Source organism: Rhopalosiphum maidis, chromosome 1 (genome assembly GCF_003676215.2).
Source record: "Rhopalosiphum maidis isolate BTI-1 chromosome 1, ASM367621v3, whole genome shotgun sequence".
Taxonomy (NCBI): Eukaryota; Metazoa; Arthropoda; class Insecta; order Hemiptera; family Aphididae; genus Rhopalosiphum; species Rhopalosiphum maidis.
Genome location: NC_040877.1, coordinates 45,828,874 through 45,849,847, shown reverse-complemented (window position 1 = coordinate 45,849,847; position 20,974 = coordinate 45,828,874). Strand labels below are relative to the sequence as shown.

Sequence of the window (20,974 nt, the reverse complement as noted above, 5' to 3'; positions counted from 1 at the left end):
AATTTATGTCTAGTATGTGATTTAACCATACAATTTAAAAATGTATATATACTATAATATTTTGTATTAATATTGTAAGCCGCATACAATATATACCAGGTATTTAATGCAAGTGTAGTTTGTGGTCTTAAAAATATAAACTGTATTATCGTTCAAAAAAACTTTTTTTAATTAACGTTATGCAATTGGGAAATTTTAAATGTTTTTACTACTTCTTATCTCGATTTAACGTTTGATATTAAATATTTACATTATCATTCTATTTTGGTCGAATTTTACTTACAGCCGCAGTAGTGTATCTGCTGAAAATTATTATTAAAGTCGCGATATTTTATTGGCGATCACATTATCACATAGAAAACCACGCAGCCATCCGTCTTGTGGTCTCCGAGAATTGTTTTTATTTTTATTCTGTACACCCTCGGCGTCGACGGTCGACCGATCAGTACTTCGTCACTTCAATTACAGCCTGTCCGGCGTCTGCGTACCGAAAATCGGATTATGATTGTCGGCCGCGGGATTCTCTACGCATTTTCACTGTCGACAATCATTGTTTTACGCCTAAACAATCATCCTAGTTGGGTGTAGTGTGTAGTATTATTGTACCCGATAATACTATGTAGTAACCAGTGCAGTAACGTGCACCATATTATATTATACGTACAGGTATGTATATAATGTACACACTGTATATAATATATCGGTAACCGCTATTTGTTCTAGCTGAGAAACACTTATAGAAAATGATTTATGACCGTTTATGGATTTGTGTGCGCGTAACGATGATTTATTTTTGGCCTGTACCTGTACCACCGGTATGTCTGTATGCACGGCAAGTGTATATCATATATAGTGTATATATATATATATATATATATATTTATATGTATGTGTTTGTGCGTTTCAGTGACGATGCGATAGGGTCGTGGGGTGCGTTGTTCGAGGTAGGCACACGCATAACCTGTACCGAGGCGAATGATTGATGAGTGAGGGGTTGAGCGCGACTTGTATATGTACCACACCCTCACGGTCAGCACTGGGAATTCGTGTTAACATATTCGGCCCATAATGACAATCGGCTGGTAGAGAGGAAAGGCGCGTCTAGTTTTTTGACGTGACTCGACGTGTAGCGTATGGTTATTTTAATAGAATATTAATATAATTTACGTATAATAATTTATAATAAGCAATAGACGGCGGCAAGCATCAATTGACGGTATAAAATCTTAGGTCTAATATAGTATATTATTACGTTATAAATACTACTGCCAGCGTGGTGTATTCTACGTCAAGACGTGCGCCGCTCCTATATATATATATATATATATATAATTCACTTACGTGCCTCGTGCGATTAATTTTTTTTTCTAAAGAAAGATATTCATTTACCTTTTTCCCCGCATACACATTATTATTATTATTTAATATATCTACCGCAGATTTTAACTTTTTTCTTCTTTCCAACCCTTGTGTGGCAGTGTTCCTTGTTTACTAACAACATATTACACAAAATACCGCATTTTGTTGACATAATGGAGATTTAGTGCAAACTTCGAAATAATTTATCCAATGAAAGTCTTTTTTATGCATGTTGCATGTATTATATGTATATTTTTCGTCAATACGCCTTACAAAACTGACAATAACTAAATAAAATTACTAAATCCAATTTTCTCTGATTAAAATACAGCACGTTCTAAATTTTAAATAGTTTTTTGGTATTAATAAATATAATATTGTTATCGAGCACTTCTATACTATAACAAATACATTTTACTTCATGTGGTTGTAAAAATGAATCATCACAATGTTATATATATAAAGTAAATAATATAATAAATATATATATACATATATAATATTGGTATTTTAGATACATTTTCCTACGTTTTTTTTTTTGTATTCTGATTTTTATATCTAATTTAAACATAATTTTTTTTCCTATAGTATTTATAATTCATTTTATTTTAAAATTATAAAACCCTTTTTATTCATATACCTATTTAAAATATATGAACATTCATTGCATTACCATGCAAAATATTCTTGATTGTTTTTAAGATAACTTGATGGAAATAAAAATATACCTTTTTAAATATATACATTATACATTTATAGTATTGCAAGTATATATTATGTAAATGTAATGGCTTACAGTTAAAAATAATATTACGTATAAAATATATAATAAAATAACTAAGATACATTCTGAATCACGGTGTCTGCAGTATTTTACGTTAATATACGATGTGCAGTGTACACTGTACAGTTACCTACAAATATTTATTTTCAACAAACGTGTAACAAATTCAAATAATATGAACATTGTTTTACATTTGAACGACAGTTTATTTTAATCGATTATATTGTAACATGCCAAAAATGTATGTATACTATACGAATTCACATGTGTGCTACATTATAACCGGAATAGATGTGTTGATGTGTTGAGTTCTCTGTTGACTGTATTATTGTATATAATATTATCTCGAATAAAAATGTATGATTTATCTTTGGTGTGTAATCCTCACGAGTGACGACCGAAAAATAATAGATTAAGAAAATAAACAACAGACAATAACGGACAATGAATTATGTCTTCGCGAATTTACCAGGACCGCTGTACACTTGCACTCCGGGACATCAAGTTGGTTGGTGCGGACGTCGGTAAATACTAACGTGAAAATATGATTTATGTTTCGGTGGGTTTCAATTTTATTCAACTTCCCGGTAGTCAAGTTCAAGGGTGAGTGATTCATTATGTTTTTTTTTCGCTGCAGACCTCACAGAAATTCTCATTTCCGACGGTTTCTCGATTTCCGGCCAACCGCGTGTTTGTGCGGTACAGTTAATTAGAAACGCACTGCGCCATCTTTCGCGTGTATAAACAATGACGTTGTAATTTCATTTCTATAATATATAATAATATGTATTGTATAGTGTGTGTCTCGACATATTTTGCTACCGATGTTAGTAACGTCTTAAGCCGAGTCTCGGTTGCTGTGGTCTTAATATTATTTCTCGTGTATACTGTAATTGCAGAATATAACTACTGGATTTTGCTAAAATATACGTCTGTGGGTATTATATTATATGCGCGTCAGTTAATTCGTTTTTAACGTAACTACACTGCTAACAATGTACATTTTCTATGAAGTTCCAATAATATTATTCACTATCTTAAGTACATTTTCTAATTATTTTATGATTTTAATGCACCGGCCATATGTCATATGTCTGATCAGTGGAACTGTATGCCATTATTAGGTAAAATAAATTGTGTGGTTGTAAAATGTGGTAGGTTACAGGTACATACGATTATTGAAATACTATAGTTATTTGCGCAGTAAATTATCACCGGTAATTTCTGAATTTCATATTCAATTAATATAAGAATTATACTAAACAATAAGCATATGATATACAAATATGTTTACACACACGCCATATGATAATATACTACAAAGGTTTCCCAGCTAGAGATGAGATATCCAATCTTCGTTGTAAAAACTTAATGTACCTGCCTAGCTTGATACGAGCAACGATAATATCATATTATAAATGGTGTCGTAAAATTGAGTTCGAAAATAAAACCGTAAAACCGATGAATTTTACCATATACCTACGTGTAATAAATGTGTAGTTTTTAATTTAAATTTCAAACACTAGTAGTTTATAGATCGACTCGTTTCTGTATTGTTTTAACGAGCAATGTTTACAGTAGCTGATTGTACATAATATATTAACACGTTGATGTCGTTGACCACAATAACTGTGAGGTACACAAAATCGTAATTGTTTGCTTTTAATGATAATCATCTTTCACTCGATCGTTAGGTCACACATAACGTATAATGCAATATTATTGGACCTTGCGGATGACGACAATATTAATTGTCTAGTAACAATCGGACCGTGTTGCAGCGGTGCACGAATTCCGGTTAAGCTTTTGCGTTTGTGTATATATAAGATACAAAACGAACTTCCGTCTCGCCGCATACACGGTGAATCAGCGTGCCAAGTATCGGTTTAGCGTTTTCTCCCGGTCTAATTAACACTGTAGACCGCAGTAGTGTGCAATCCCAGTTCCGGATAAACATTTCCCTGTCACAGTAAGCCAGTGCACCGGGACCGGGTGAGTGTGTGTTGAATAATTGTCATCGACTGATCGTCGATGTGTATATGTCTGAATAATTGTAATATATATAATTTAAAATATAATACATTATTACACTGGTTAAGTTGCAGACAAAACATATGATTCGAACGAACGCGTTGAAATCTGCAAAGGATAATATATTTTTTACAATATTCGTAGTCCCGATAATACTGCGTCAGCGTCAAGGTGTCTCATTTAAAAATAATACAATTAATATGTGCGGCAACTTTAATAGCTATAGGTCTTCAACTTGAATTATACCATTTAAAAAGATAACGACGGATATACAGGATTTGTAATACTGTAATAGTAAAACAAATTAATAACACATTTTTTCCATTATAATATTCTTTGTTACCTACCTTCATTTCAGTTGATAACGTTTTATATTTCGAAGAAAATATATATGGACATTATTTAATCCTTCTATTTTGATTGTTAAATATATAGTTTCCCAGTATCGAACATTCTGTATGATACCAATAACATTATACAGTGATGTGATTAACTTATATAAATTCAAGACGAATATTATCATAATATTATTTGGTATTGTTTTGAAAGATATCAACCGTAAGAGTTCTTAAATTGAAAAATATAACACAAAAACTTGATTAATACTTATTAAATTGTTAAAAAAAAAAAAAAAAAACAAAAAAAATATACTAATAATAATAATAATAAATTAATAAACTTTTTTAACGAAAATATAAATTTTAAAGTTTGTGTGATCTGATATGTTATAATATCATAAAAATAAATTGTGCATGATATTTTGACGAGTCGTAATTCAGTATAATATACACCTTACATTATTATTATTGTTATTATAATTATTGTAACATTATAGGTGGGCATAACATGTTTGCATTTCGGCTTTTTAGCTTATTATAAATTATAATATACAGAGATAGCGAAGTTAACATAAGACAGGTATAACCGACGAATCAAACCGTCACAAATATTATTGCAAGTAGATACGTTGTTATTATAATATATGATACACACGGTATACCTATACACGAATAATAGATTTATGGTTATCCGACTACGGCAATAATATTATTATTATTTTGTAGTGACAGTCCGTATTACACCGCCGACGTATCGCCTCGGGATACTTATAGTCGTATAATACGTTCACCGACCGCAGCTGCACGTATACTTGTTATATACTCGTGTATAATACTAAATTAATCCATTTTTGCACAAGTCGCTGACCTGTACTTGTCTGTTGAAGTTATTAGACTTTTTAATAACTAATAAGTGTATTATACAATATTATATTAATATTTATGTTGTAAATAAATAGTATAGCCACATTTAATAGTTTAATCTTTACTTTGTTCATGCATAATATTCGGCTGATAATAATTTTAATGGTCTTCGGAATTGGCCATTAGTTTTTCGTACAAATGATTTCCCAAACAAAAACTTCTAGTCAAAGAAGTGATTTAAAATGTTTTTGTCACAATGACTTTTGAATGTTCCTATACATTATTATGATATTATATTTATATAAGACCAGACCCTGACTCGACGACGACTGATTAAAATATGACAGCCTTTCTACAATCGCCATCAGTAGAAACCAGCGAGAAACAAAGACCAACGACTGGATGAGGTGTGTATGTTTTGCGTGGGTAGAGTTGTTCGCGAGGGGCTGTCATGGTCGGCAAACTTTATATCCTCGTAACGAAGCCGCTAGTGAACTATCAGCCGTTAGGCACTGACTTTTGTGCACTGCTGGGTGATCGGAGCACCGGCACCTGCAGCACCACCGGAATAAAATGTCTGACTTCCGGCTCGACGTGTACATATAGTATATATACACACTATCGTTTCCGTTACGCCGACCCACACCCGCCGTTGCTGAATTGCCATTCGAATTGGATATATCACAGGGAACGCTTCGCGGGCTAGAACAAAAGCGCCTACGTTTTCGGTGTGTGTGCGCATATATATAATACATATATACTACATATTATATGTAGGTACATGAACGATAGTAATAATTCTTATATAATATACAATAATATCACCGTAACAAACATGCTCCGGCTACCTACGCAAATCTCGAAACACCGTCTTTCCGTTTCACGGTCGCGCGTATAATATAATAATACACACGGACGCGATGCGTACAGAACAATGATCAAAAACTATATACTGTTTTATGTGTTTAATACGTGTATTATATTCATATATGTATATTTATGTGGTACACTTCGTGCAGTGTGTTCATCAGGAAAAAGGAAAATGGTAGCATTATCCTGCAGTGTATAATTGTGACGACCAGATATTTGACTTTTGAAGACGTATACCGATCGTCAAGTGTGTGCATACAGGCGTATTTTATATAACAATAATAATTCTGCTACGCCGAAATCGTGTTTAGTGGACCGATTTTGGAAGTTAAATCTTCGCGTTCAGTGAGATGAAAATAAATTAAGATGAATGTACATAAACATATTATAAAATATAATATTACTCGCACGAAAGGACGGTCTCGAAACAATTTCATCGTATCTTAATACGATGAAGCTATTATAATAGGTATATTGTGTATTTATATATATATATTGAATGATCACTTTTAATCCTAAAAATATGATTTAAATTCAAAGTGTTGGTACCTACTATTATAAATTACAAGCCCGTGTAATTTTGATAAAATTAATTACTTTTTTTATTTTTTTTTTAAACGTGTATATATACTTACCACGTTTGTGCCAAAACCGATCATGTTTTTAACGAACCACCGTTATTATTGGTTAAAATCGTTATGGCAATCTCAGATTAATAATCTGTAATATATTTGTTATGTAGTAAATGTAGTAATTTCTAGTAATTTTACTCACTGCACTGCACGTAACCTTTTCATAGGGCTACAATTTGCAGAACGTTTAAAACATGATAAAAAGTACTGAAGTCTGTAATAAAGTAGAGAGTAGCAGCCGACCTGCAATTACCGCTGACGATTTAGACGTGTACGACAGTCGACAAGTGAATGTTTGCAATATGTGCATTGTCACGGTGACATTGTAACGTATGATAAACAAAATTGAGATATCCATGCGAGACTTAAATCTCTTTCAACTGAAAAACTCAATATTTTTAATATTATTTAACATTTTTGAAAATTATTGCTTACATAATTTGAATTTCATTAAAAAAATATGAAGACTATACCGATCCACCCGACTCATTTAAACTTTAAATAATTATAACTACTCATTCGATTTCAAAATTATATTACGAAAAAAATATTATTCCAATAAGCGAAGAACTTATATAATAATTATGATAATAAATAGTAAAAATAATGTTTATTTTAAAATGTTATTTATCATGATTTAAAATTAAATAAAATATTATTTTTAAACTTTAATAGTTGTGTATCAAAATAATGAATCTGTTACATATGTTAAAAGAATCGCTCTTAATGATATATAATTGCTGACCAACCGTTTAAAAACAATAAAATATCTAAAATATCAATCATGTTTTATAACAATATGTAATATAATAGCATATTATGGTTAGATAGGTTACACTATTATAATACGAATCCACGATACGCTCATTAAATTGAAATACTTATATCAGTTATGCAACATATAATTTTGAAGTGGTATAATTTTGTATATTTTTCGAATGGTTCTTCCATTTCGTCTTTAATATATGTATATTGAAAAATGACACAAACTTAACGTCAAGTGTTTTATGTACGAATCGCCTTCCATGCATAATATATTATGACGTGTTATAAATAAGTATTAATGCATGTGCGTTTATACATATATTAGGTATACGTAAATTATGAGGGATAAAAATTGAAAAATTACACATATTATTTAAAATGTTATTCTGCGTATGCTAATAAAAATTCTATTATTCTTATGTTTTCCATTCCTATTTTCTATGGCTGTTATTCTGAGAAAATATTTTTCATTAGACATAATATAATATAGATTTAATACATCAAAACGATATTATGGAACACGAGTTATTATAAAAAAAAAAACAAAACATAAAAGTAAGGTCATTATGTTTCGATAAAAGGGTAAAGTTTGTTTGGTCTTAATAAGATTTAATTATTTTATTTTAAATAAAAATTATAGTATTACACGCACGACGTTAAAATGAACTTGTAGAGTATTTTAATTTATTATACATTATGTACCATTTAAATCCATTACTTTTTGAATTAATATTTTTAGTTTTTAATCTCATTATTTATTACCTACATGACGGCTAATAATATTGTAACAAACGCTGTGGTTCAAACTTTGTCCAACATATTGTTGTTTTTTTTTTGTTGTTTGGCTTTTGTTTAATTCGATAAAAGTTTGTCGGAAATCGAATAAGTGTTTAAAGCTTTTAAGTCGTGTGACTTTCGTTTTATATGTTTTTTTTTCGGACCTTTCGAAATGAAATAGTATTGTAATCCAAAATATAGCTATTCGGTATAGGTAACATAGGGATTACGCGGCTTAGCGGTGCGCATTATTTTGCGCCAAAATTATAGCGGGTTATCCCGCAGCAAGTAAACCTGCTAATAGTTTCGTTTATCGATTCAGAAATAACGGTTACCGCATGTTACGTTTTTAGTCTCGGGACTGAAAATTTGCAGCGAACAAATCCGATTTTGGTATTATATTATTTAGTCTTACCCCAACGTCTGAAGTGCACATTTTCTGTAAAAAAAAATAAACACAATAATAATAATAGTAACAATAACGACAAAATAACACCCGGTCTGACACAATTTTCGCTAATGACGTTCACACGCGCAATACTCTATATTGTGGTTTCATATAAATCACTTACGGACAGTGACACGAGCGTGTTTTTATATATTATCATTATTACAACGATATTTGCTCAGTCAATGCGTACATTCAGTAAATCACACATAATAATATTGTAAAAATGTTTCGTCCCGACCGTACACAGTACTATACTAGCTATTATTGCTATAATATTATTATATGTGTCGATACTAGACGAGTACAGAGCAACGGTTCGGTATAACGTGTATATTATATTGAAATTCGATTTCAAATAAGCATTCGCACTCTGTATAATGCGTGTGTAACACACATAGGTCGCCGGTTGAATACGTAAACGATCGCGAAATCATTACGAATTGATGAACGGAGAAAAACGCCTTACATCAGACGGGTGGAAAAATCGTGTTACATTTGGCGAGAATATATATAACCGTTACGATGAAAGCAATAGGACATCGCGTAGTCCTACCGAAATATCTCCACGTCATCGAAATCCCGGAAAACGTTACGAAACACTGCTTGGGAAAAGGAAAAAACCTTTAGGGACGAAGTTCCATCACGTCTCGAACCTCATTAGTAGCGAGTCCCTCGGCCAAAAATGTGTACGCCGTTGAATTAACTCCTAATGAAATCTCAGCGATCCTTCCGCCCTGCAAATATACGTCTACCAGTCTTTGAACCCGCGCAGTACGTCTGAGCACATACGAATGGTTCGAAATTAGTTTTGATTATAGAAAAAAAAAGTTTAAAACTCGGTCCCGTGCCCTATGGTGCACAAGAATTTTCTTTCTCAAAAATTCGCTAGTAAACGAAAACTGAATTCACTCTCATTGGTTCGATAATAAAAATACTAAAGAAAAAATCTACATTCTGTTTGTTATACAATTATTATTTTATACTTATTAAATAGGTCACATCGAAGTGCTAAAATTTAAAATCTTACAATATAATTATATAGTGCATTGTCGTTTCTATAATAATTACAGTATGGATGCATTCGAAAAATTATTTATGGTAGTAGCAACTAATATTTCGAATGGTAATAATGTACAACATGTGTCTGATGTGCATTTTATCTCAATGCCAATTGCGTTTTGAACATTTTATACAATATAATTTTCCATTTAAAAGCTCAGATCAATTAAAACGTTTTCGTAGTCAACCAATTATAACCATTTGCCATTTACTATTAACCTACATTATTTAATGCGCGATAAAATAAAAAAATATGATATATTATATATTGTGCTTTTAAAAATTGTTTTAAAAAAAATACTAAAATTCATTAAGTTAATTATATTGAAATAACAAAATACCAACAAATAATACTATTTTTAATAGATTTTTACCGAACATTTGTCAATATACTTTTATTTAAGATTATTGTTTATTATTTATGGTATAACGTTATGTGGTTAAATAATTGATGTAACGATATTGCAGACAATATGTGCTTATGTATTCACGACAGTTCTTTGTTTTTCGCAGGCCAGTCATGAGGGAACAACTACGGTTGGAGTCGCTTACGAACTTTCCGCGTATTTCTCGGCCACAGCTGCCACTTCCGTCGTCGTCCGACCGCCACTGCCGCCACTGATAGCTGGTATCGTGCAACGCCCGTTATCGCAACATTAACGCGCCCGACGCCCGCACCACCGCCGACGTCCGACCCGTGACCGCTGACACCACCACCACCACCACCACAGAAACAACAACAGTGCTAAGGCACCGCAACAGCAGCCGCATCGACACCGCTGCAAAAATCACCACAACCGTCGCCCGACAATGAAAATCGCGTCGTACCTTTACCGCCGCAAGTCGGCACTGCTCAAAGGCCTGGTGCTCGGATGCACCGTCTGGCTGACGGTCACCGTGCTGCTCTTCATGGAAGACAGGCGTATCACGCCCGCGTCCAACGACCCGTCCGCGGCCGGCGGCTATCAGCAACAGCAACCGGTGGCCGCAGCGCAACGGCGTGTGCCCGACGACGCGGACGCCGACAACCGGTTGTTGGACGACGAGTTCCCGCTGGAGGGCGGCGTCGAACAGCAACCGGCCGCCCCGGTGGTCGTCCAGCAGCAGGCCAGCGGCCGGACGTCGTCGAGACGGTCCCAGGGCGGTGCCGCGGCCGCGGGCCTTCAGAACGGCGAGGGGGTGCTGCCGCAGCCGCACAGTGGTGGCGCGGACGACGAGGGCCGCAGATCGTACGGCGAAATGGGCAAACCGGTCGTGTTGCCCGCCAACCTGACGGCCGACGTCAAGAAGCTCGTCGACGAGGGCTGGAAGAACAACGCGTTCAACCAGTACGCCAGTGATCTCATATCGCTGCACAGAACGTTGCCGGATCCCAGAGACGAATGGTGAGTGGCCTTGTCGTGCTTATAAACTATATACATTATACACTATATGTAGTGGACATCACTGCGATTTATTAAGTATTATTATAGTGCATTCGTCCTGCAACCTAGATTATGATTTTTGTATGTCATTATATATACGCTTAAAAAACCCGTTTTCGAATATTTGGGTTCCAACGATGACGGGTTAGGGACTGCGTGTGTGTGACGCTTAATGTTTCGTTTCGATCGAGTATATTTATTTTATAGGAATGCGAGAAATTTAAATTCGAAAAAGTATATTTCGAATAATCCTATTTTTATGTGAGTAGTAAACTGGTTTTAAAATGACGTAAAAATCTGAACATTTGAGTGGCAATTTTCTTCAAAGTTGACATTCTATTTTATTTTGTTGTCAAAATTCGTTATGCCGTTTGTAGATTTAGTTTCTTATATTTATTCGTATTGCTGGTTATTACTTGAAATCTAGTTCATAATATTTAGATCACGTTATAATTGCTTATAAACTCAAAATATTAAATTTTATTGTGCTTATAGTGTCGCGTATATTGCCATTATTTTATGAATACATGTAATAGATGTAGGTACGGATAATAGTTAATTTTTTGATTTTTTATGTTTTCTGAAAATCGTGTATTTTGTGATTAGTAACTGGAAAATAACTGATATTTGTCAGTTTATATTTCAAATTAGAATTTCATAGTAATTATTAAGTTGAATTATTTATCTAAAGAAGATTCTCTTTTGTTGCATCATTTGTCATTCAAATGACAACAAAAAATTACGACTTATATCCCTTGAATTTGATACCAGACACTAAAATAAGAATAATCATTGTCAGTCACAGAAAACCAATATGAAATAAATTGAATAAAAGCCTCAAACTATGTTATGTATATAATATTATGCCTCTATTTATTATCAAAACGCCGCGTAAACTTTTCAAAATTATTTCGGATACCAGCCAACCGCATTATATTATTATTTTTGTTATTATTTGAGTCAAATAGACTAAAGTTAAGTTTACGTCGAGTATAATATGTTGAGTAGATTGGTATGGAGCCGCCAGATCCTTAAAACCACATTTTTTTACGTTTTTGCAGACACCTATCACAAACTATGTAATATGATTATACATATATAACGTCCGAACGTGAACTTGGAGACTTTATTTTATTTCCACTATCGCAACCAATCCTTTTAGCAGAGCCCTATGGATTTAAAAATAAACATATTTATTCACTTTGGATTATGTGCGTTTAATTCTGAGGATTAGAGTTTTAAGTAGATATATATAGGTATACCAGCGCACAACAATAATATATATATATATTTCTCTATACCACATTCGACAAAACTTTTATGATACTTTAATTGCATTTATTCAAAAATTATCGATAGAGCTCGAGGCTTATTGAAATTAAAATTGTTTGATAGTTAATGTATTTTATTTTTTAACTAGATAATATATTTAACATTTTATTTTTCTCTTGGTTATTATAAACACAAATAAAAATATTTAGACAATTACCATAATCTATATTTGCAGACGTTAGAACGACTTATAATAGCAGCAGTTACAACCATCAGTCGTTTAATTTATTTTAAATGTTTATTGGCTTACAACAAAAATTGCTAAGCATTATTTATTGAATAAATATTTAATAATTTCTAAAAACTATAATCAAATAAATATTTTTGGATTTTAGAGGAATAAACCTACCTATTAATCGTATTATACATAACGTAGTAAATGCTGGTTAATATATAGGTTTATATAATTATAATTTATCATTGTCTATATATCTAAAAACGAGTATGATTGCAGTTGTCTCTATCATATAAAGTTAACAAGGTAAACATAAACAATACACAGGATTATTCTCCAAGTAGGCTCATCCTTAATTTATTATTTAATAATGAATTTATTCAAATTCTATTTTTTGGAATTCTCAATTATATTCACTTACCTTATTTTCAAATATTTAGATTTTTTTATACTATTTAAAGTCTCCTGGAGTGATATTATTTTTTTTTTTTATTAAATTAGTTTTTTAAAAACGCTGATGTAAATCTTATATTCTTATCTAAATCAAAGTTCGAACTATTCGTTTTCAAGTAAGTAAAATATACATAAAAAAGATAACAATCGCTAAAATGGTTTTTCAAGAATATAAAATAGATTTAAAATTGTATTTATTATCAACCTACTAATTATACTCTGGCAATTCTTGCAAAATTATAAATGGAAAATTGGGGTTATTATTATTTTTTATTGCAGCATATGCTTGACGAATCACTTACGTATTATTAAATGGAAAATGTATGTGATATTATAATTATATTATACAATTAAAAATATTATATTATTTTTATTATTAAGCCTTGACACATTCTGTAAATAACGAAAATTTGATAACTCAACTTACATAATTTTGTCAATTTCTGACTTTTAGACTTGTTTTTCAATGCAGTAAATTTTATATAATTTCTAATCGATTTATACGTCACCATACTATATATTAAAGGTATTATATTTTTAGAATAACGATGTTATAGAGGCTACCTTATAGCTGTTATTGGTTTATTGCAATTTTCTCGAGAACTACTGGGAATATTGATAATATAGTTCTGAAGTACCACGTGTGTTCAGTTTCCGAATGATATAATAACATTATTATAGTAGTTACGTGAATCTTTTAAACCGTTTTGTACCAATACGAAATATTACACGGAAAATACACGTAAATATGTGTATTGTATTATCGCTATAGTTTTTCTTACTGAATTTGAAATATCGGCGATTTAAGTAATTAGTTTATACTTGTGTGATCAAAACATTTAATTAAATTACATTCTAGTTGTATTTATTTTTAATTAAAAACGCATTCGAGTAACATACAATAGATTCTGGCTGAGATGTATTAATAATGCTATTAAATTATGTGAGCAAACAAATAATTCAGAAACATAATATTATAATATTTAATAAGTTCATGATATCTTAAATTTGTAATAATTAAAACTACTTTAAAAACGTTTTATCTCGGTGACAGCTAATTAGAATAGTTTATATAATATAAAATTTCTTCATTGCATTGTATACTATTTAGTTTATTTTGATTTAATATTATCATCAATGAAATGAATATTGTGGGTACGGCTTCTTGTCGCGCTATGTGCAGTAAATATATTATGTACTGTGACAAATTTCTTATTTGAGATCATGCGTTTTACTAAAAGTTCTACGAAACAAGTAGGTGTACTTGAAATGACTAATGGAGAAGAAATTATTATGACTGCGCGGCAAGATATCTAAAATAGGTATATACTAAGAGCAAGAAAGATATTAATACATATACATACCTACATCGTACTTATTGCTACATAATATTATTATGAGCTATACGTTTCGTAGCGCTACAGTTGAGTCATCATCAAACTATACGAAATGAAATATTATCTTTATTACTGACTTAACCAACCGCACCTGCAACTATAATATACTCATAATATTTATTTTTAATAAGTTTCTTCTATAATTATTAATGATTACTGTTTATCGTCGTGTATAGTAATTATATTATTTCGAAACTTTTGATTGAAATTGGGCATCTTTACTAATGCAAGTAATAAACCGAACGTTATCACTTATGAATATCAGTTTTTACGATGACTATTATACGGATGGGAACTATAATATGGTGTATATACAGTTTCTACTGGACTTTTCAAAACTAGTTGAGAATAGTATTGATTTCTTATTTTAGAAATATAATGTATTTTATACATTCGGTGTACAACATTTTATCTCCTTCGGTTTTCGCCTCGGGAATTGTCAAAAACTTTGATTTCAAATCAGTTTTACTAGGTACGCGGATCTGTCATTTAAATTCATTCGGTTACAATTTACTACGAATAGAATATATATATATATATATAATATATTTTTCTTATAATTGTACCATAGATTACATATATTTTAAATTGTAATATTTTATATTATACAAAATTATTTAATTTTGACGGATTATACATAATAATGTAATATTACAAACAGGTATTCGTCATTTTATTAATACAAAATAAAATATATTATTTTACCTATATTTATAGGTTTTCTTGATCGGTCAAAAAATATTTTCGTTTTCAATCTTGTGACATTTATCTTTTGATATATTTATATTATTTTCATCTCTATACTTTTTTTGATTTTCTTCAACCTTATATATATAAGAATATTCTTTAATTTAAAACAAACTTTACTCAAATAAAATTGAAAACATTTATCTATATTATAAAAAGAAATATATATTTTTTATTTATTAAGTTTGTCTTCCATTATATGATTAAGTAACTTCTGCTTTTACCATTGTATATATTATATTTAATTTATGTCCGATGGATGATGAAGTAAGTCCCTTTTCTTAGAAAAAAGGATTAGTCTAAATAAGTTAATAATAATCCATAAAGTATATATACGTTGATTTAAAAAATAGTTTTCTCGAGTAATTTATCATACAGACTTTAATTTATTTTTTCTTTTGGATTGTCAAAGAAATCCTTTTGGATTTTATTATATTAAAAATATATTTTTCATTCGTTGTATAAAGCTTGGAACGATGATATTTCTATTTGTATTTGAAATGTAATCAAATGAAGAGTAATTATTTTTTTTACATTTTCTAAGAAGTCAAACTCATTGAAAATGGCCATAAATCAGCTCATAAAATGTTTGCTTATTATAATATTTACACAATTATTTTCCTGCAAATGAATCGCTCAAAAATGAATTACGCATATCGTAATATAATCAACTACCTTTAAAACTACGTTTGTGTATTTGTTTATGGAGCGTTTTGGTATTTTTTGCTAATTATTTATTAATTCATTATATTTTCAGTACATAGGTATATCTATCACCTATGCGTGTTGTAACGACGCGGGTTAATAGAAAAAAAATATAGTTACTGTCGAATGTCAGGACTATGTGATACATAATATGTGCTGTTTTTTGTTTACGCTGTATATTATGTAATATAATACCTATTGTATTAGGTGTTTGTAAGTGATCTCCTATTTGTCTTGCTACGAAAGTCTACAACGATAAATTTTAACGATATCGTATTTTAAGCAAACTTAACAAAAATTTATTTACTAGCCATTATCGTTAAATGTTAAGTAATGATAGATTTAAAACTATTATGATAGAGTATAATATATACAGATACTTGTGTTGTACTGTATTATATGTTGCGAGTCAGTTATAACTTATAATATTGTCTTATATGTTAGGTTCCTTTGTTTTATGAATGCGGTAAAATAATAATAAAAATAAAATTCCTCCGATGAAGTCCATCGGTGTGTATAATATATGAAAATATGGAGACTGATGAAGAGTGTCAGAACAATAACAAACACAAAATTATTGTTTTAGGAAAATATTTTAATATTTTTTATGATAAAATAATAGAAACTAAATCTGTTGTAGACAGGTAATTATGCATATTAACAATGCTGCAGATATCATAATAATTGTTATTATATTTGCTCGAAAGTTCTACTCTTCTAAATATTCTTAAACTATTTTCAATAAAACTTATGTTGTACGCAGTTATTATTAATTAAACCAATTGAGCCTGTATGTGCAATTCAAATTTGAGGCGCCTCTTAACTATCAATATAACAATGTATTATTATATAGGTATTCTGGGTATTCATAATTCAAAGTTTATTGAAATTCGTAAAATTATTTATAATAATAATGTAAAATATACACAGACGAGTAAATTATGAAATACTTTTACTTATTATTATTTTAAAGAAAGGATATTACAAGTTATATTCATTCATATTATATAGTTTATAATTATATAAATAAATACAACAAATAAAATAAAAACTAACAAAAAGTCTTAATAAATATAAATACATTTACGATACAAATGACAATAAGTTAATAATGCATTTAAAAATCAGCTGGTAGATTTTATTTATAAATAATACATTTTTTTTTTTTTGTTACGCTTAATTTAACAAAGTTGTCTATAACACTGTGTTACAAACATATTTGATGCACAGAATTTTAAAATAGCAATGTTTATTAGTGGATCGTGTGAAGTTATGTTATGGTATTATATTTCTGTATAATATTATTGGCTATTGCATATTGATGCTAAAATTTAACGTACTACAATAACACAGAGGCGAATTTTTTTTTTTAATTTAAGTTATACTAGCCAGTTTGGTTTAATAATATACCACAATAGTTTTAATTTTAAATACAATTTGATTATTACCGATTTAAGTTGTTTTACCATGATATAATCAAAGTTTCAGTCAAGCTCATATCGTACACGCTAACCATATATAATATAATGGTATTGTGTACCTCATAGGCGTACTCACGGGGGGTTCCGGGTGTACCTGTGCACCCCCCGATATGTAATTGGGGCCCTAAAATTTAAGTCCTATAGCATATATTGTATTGGTCCGTATTTTAACTAATGTTACTAGAATAAAAATGGTAATTTTTTCAAAAATTTGTCGTAAAAAAAAATTATGTTTAGGGATAAAAAAAATAGTACAATATAAAGTATTTTAAATTTGCGTGATAAAACTTAAAACTTATTATGATTATAACAGCTAAATGTTATTGACTACAAAAGTAAAAATAATAAATAAATATCGCAATTATCTAAAAAATAGATTTTAAATGGCTTTTTGTAACAGTTCACACATTTTGTTACACTTTATTTCATTTTTTACGCAAAATTTAATACAAATTCGTTGACTCTTCAATTCTTCCATTGTTTAAACAAGCAAAAATCGCCGAGCTCATAAAAACACTTCGAACCTTAGCAACTACCACAGACAAAGTAAACAGTGAATATAGCTGAAAATGTTATACTTTAGGGGCATGTATATCAACACAATAAAAAAAAATGTTGACAATCGGACTCTCCAAACCCATTAAAATAAAAAATTCCGGGTACTTTTTGAACACACCTCTTATATCTAATGAAATATTATATTGCTTGGTAGTTGGTACTAGTAATACCACTGATTGATATGTGATATAATGTAATTCGTGCATTATAATTTATTAAAATATGTATATCTGTATATGTCTTGTTAAGAAAAGGGCCCGAAAAAATTGTAGGCACCCCCCGAAATTTAGGTCTACGCACGCATGGTGTATATATATATATTGGAAATACATACAAATCGCTATTACGGTGCTGTATGTATGTAGTGCTATAATATCGTATAAAGACGATTTCGTATATTGTATTGCCGGCAGTCGACTCCACGCGTTTTCTGAATATATTATATTTAAGAAGCTACGAAGGATTTTACTAGAATTGAGGTGTGGCGTTATAGTACAGTAGAGGATTATACTCTGGGCAACAATATAATAATACAGTTCCATTGTCATGTGCTGTGGAAGTATATATCTACTCCTATACACGCGATAATATGTATATGTAATATGGCAATAGTGATAGTGTGCATGCTCTGAGTTACCTAGTTGAACGTACCCGCTAACAGTTATGGCATTATTATAGATAAATGCAGAGTGTGCGTTTGCGGCTGGTGTATGTGCGTGCGTGCATATAAACAAATTAAACTAACGCGTGTTCGCGTAGTTGGATGTGCCATGTCGGATTACACCCGTAGGTATATGAAGTTCTAAGTGTCCCATATTTAGTTTTAATCAAATTCCATCACAATACGAAGTATTGTTGCAGTGATGCACACTCTACAGGATGTCCCGCCGGCTATCCGTCGCCCACCCCCACCACCACTCGACAATTTTTCTCTTAACTCTTTTACCTTTTCTCTTTGAAGAATTTCTTTTGAACTTATTTTGCGAATACGATGGTCACGATATCATCACGATGGTTAATAATTGTTTTCTCGTTTTTTTTTTCAGTTAGTAATTATCTCTTAGATCGACCATTGACACTATTTTTTATTTTATGCTTAAGTTTTCGCAAAGTTGTTAATACCTATACAGGACTCGATACATGATGTACATATATTATTTGATCTTCGTGTTACATAATATTATAGTATTATACGTAAAACATAATCCTTGGTCAATTTGCGTTCATACAGTCTGATTGTAGTCTTCAATATTATATTAAATTAATCTATTTCAAACTTAAAGGTAAAATTATCATTCCTATACAGTATACATACATATATATTTATATTTCCTATCAATTTTTCAACGAATTGATGTCTTATAATTATTGTCTGTGTTATAAAAACCGATAATTATACAAATAAAAAATTAATTTGATTCAAAATTCCTCTAATTTATATATTTGAAAAACCTTGTAGGTATATATTTTAATTTGTAAATAACAAGCTATAGCTATTTAGGTATTAGGTTAAATAGTTTTTAGTATTTATCGAGCAATAGTATATTTTTATAATATTATGCTATTCTTTAAAGTATATAATAACTAGATGCTTAGAGTACATTATATATTGTTTAATAATACTTCCACTGTTTATTACTAATTGTTCAAACTTATCATCGCTAGACTGTACACCACTCAATAATTGTATGTGTTATTAGTTCTCATTTTTAAATTGGCGACACATAAAAATAACTTTTAATATGAATAAAATATGCATTATGATTAAAGCAATTATTATTTATTGATCTGTCACAACAATTTTCTATTACTGACTTATACTGTGTATTTAATGTATTGTATATTATGCATATTAAGTATAAATGTTAGAAATAATAACTTATTTCGTCTCTTAGATCGTTTCTAGTAGTAATGTATAATATTTTCCATGTATGACAAATCAATAGTTTCCAGGGCGATACGCCAAATCGACAACTCCGTTTGTGGGTTTGTCAAAGTTGTTAATTTTATTTATAACTTGAATCTACTTCAAGTATTATATTAGATAAATAATACGATAATTTAGTTTCTGCTTTATAGTTAAAAAATGCATGACATATAATATACCCATAATTATTGTTAGGAACGAAACAATCATTGAAAGAAAAAAAGAACGATATAAACATTTTAAAATATAACTATTATTATTAAAATGTGTTTCATTATTATTATGTTCCATGTGGTAACATCCGTGAGGCGGGAGCATTAAAATTTTCTCCATTATCGTGCTTCCCTCCACCCACGAACCAAATACGTGGGCGTGCAGTACGCATGGTTTACTGGACAAGTTTATAAGCGATGCGACGTTAGGTATAATAATATATTATGGCGTGTAATGAATCTAGTTTATAGGATTGCGCTGAACTAACACGGGCACAATTGTCTACGTTTTTATTCGAGCAGTACGTTTTTTACTTCATATATACACACTCATATAAATATTAACGGAATGAAGCATAGGCATTACTTATTCGCTGTTGACGGCAGTCGGGTTGCGTAACACACGTCTTTTTTGAATGAATCATTAATGTAATGTTATCAAAATAAAATTAATATGTAATGCTTTTGAGCGCAGATAAACCCTTTAGTAATTAACCCATTATATTATTTGAAGTTAAAATATTGTCCACGCTTATATATACAGGGTGATTCTTTTATCAAACAAAACTCGTTATTTCAAAAAGCATTGATTTTTTATATTTTTTAATTTTTTTCACTCTTATATTTAATAGT

At 30.4% G+C, this 20,974-nt stretch overlaps 1 protein-coding gene across 4 annotated transcripts in view; it reads left to right on the top strand.

Annotated features, from left to right (window-relative positions):
• Positions 1-20,974, top strand: part of LOC113552018 (putative polypeptide N-acetylgalactosaminyltransferase 9) — a 122,697-nt gene that overhangs the window by 41,287 nt on the left and 60,436 nt on the right. For all 4 annotated transcript variants that reach the window (XM_026954676.1, XM_026954682.1, XM_026954691.1 and 1 more), the window contains exon 3: positions 10,444-11,315. In XM_026954676.1, coding sequence (XP_026810477.1) covers positions 10,741-11,315 — 575 coding nt within the window. In that variant the 5' untranslated portion in view covers positions 10,444-10,740. The remainder of the gene's footprint in view (positions 1-10,443; positions 11,316-20,974) is intronic.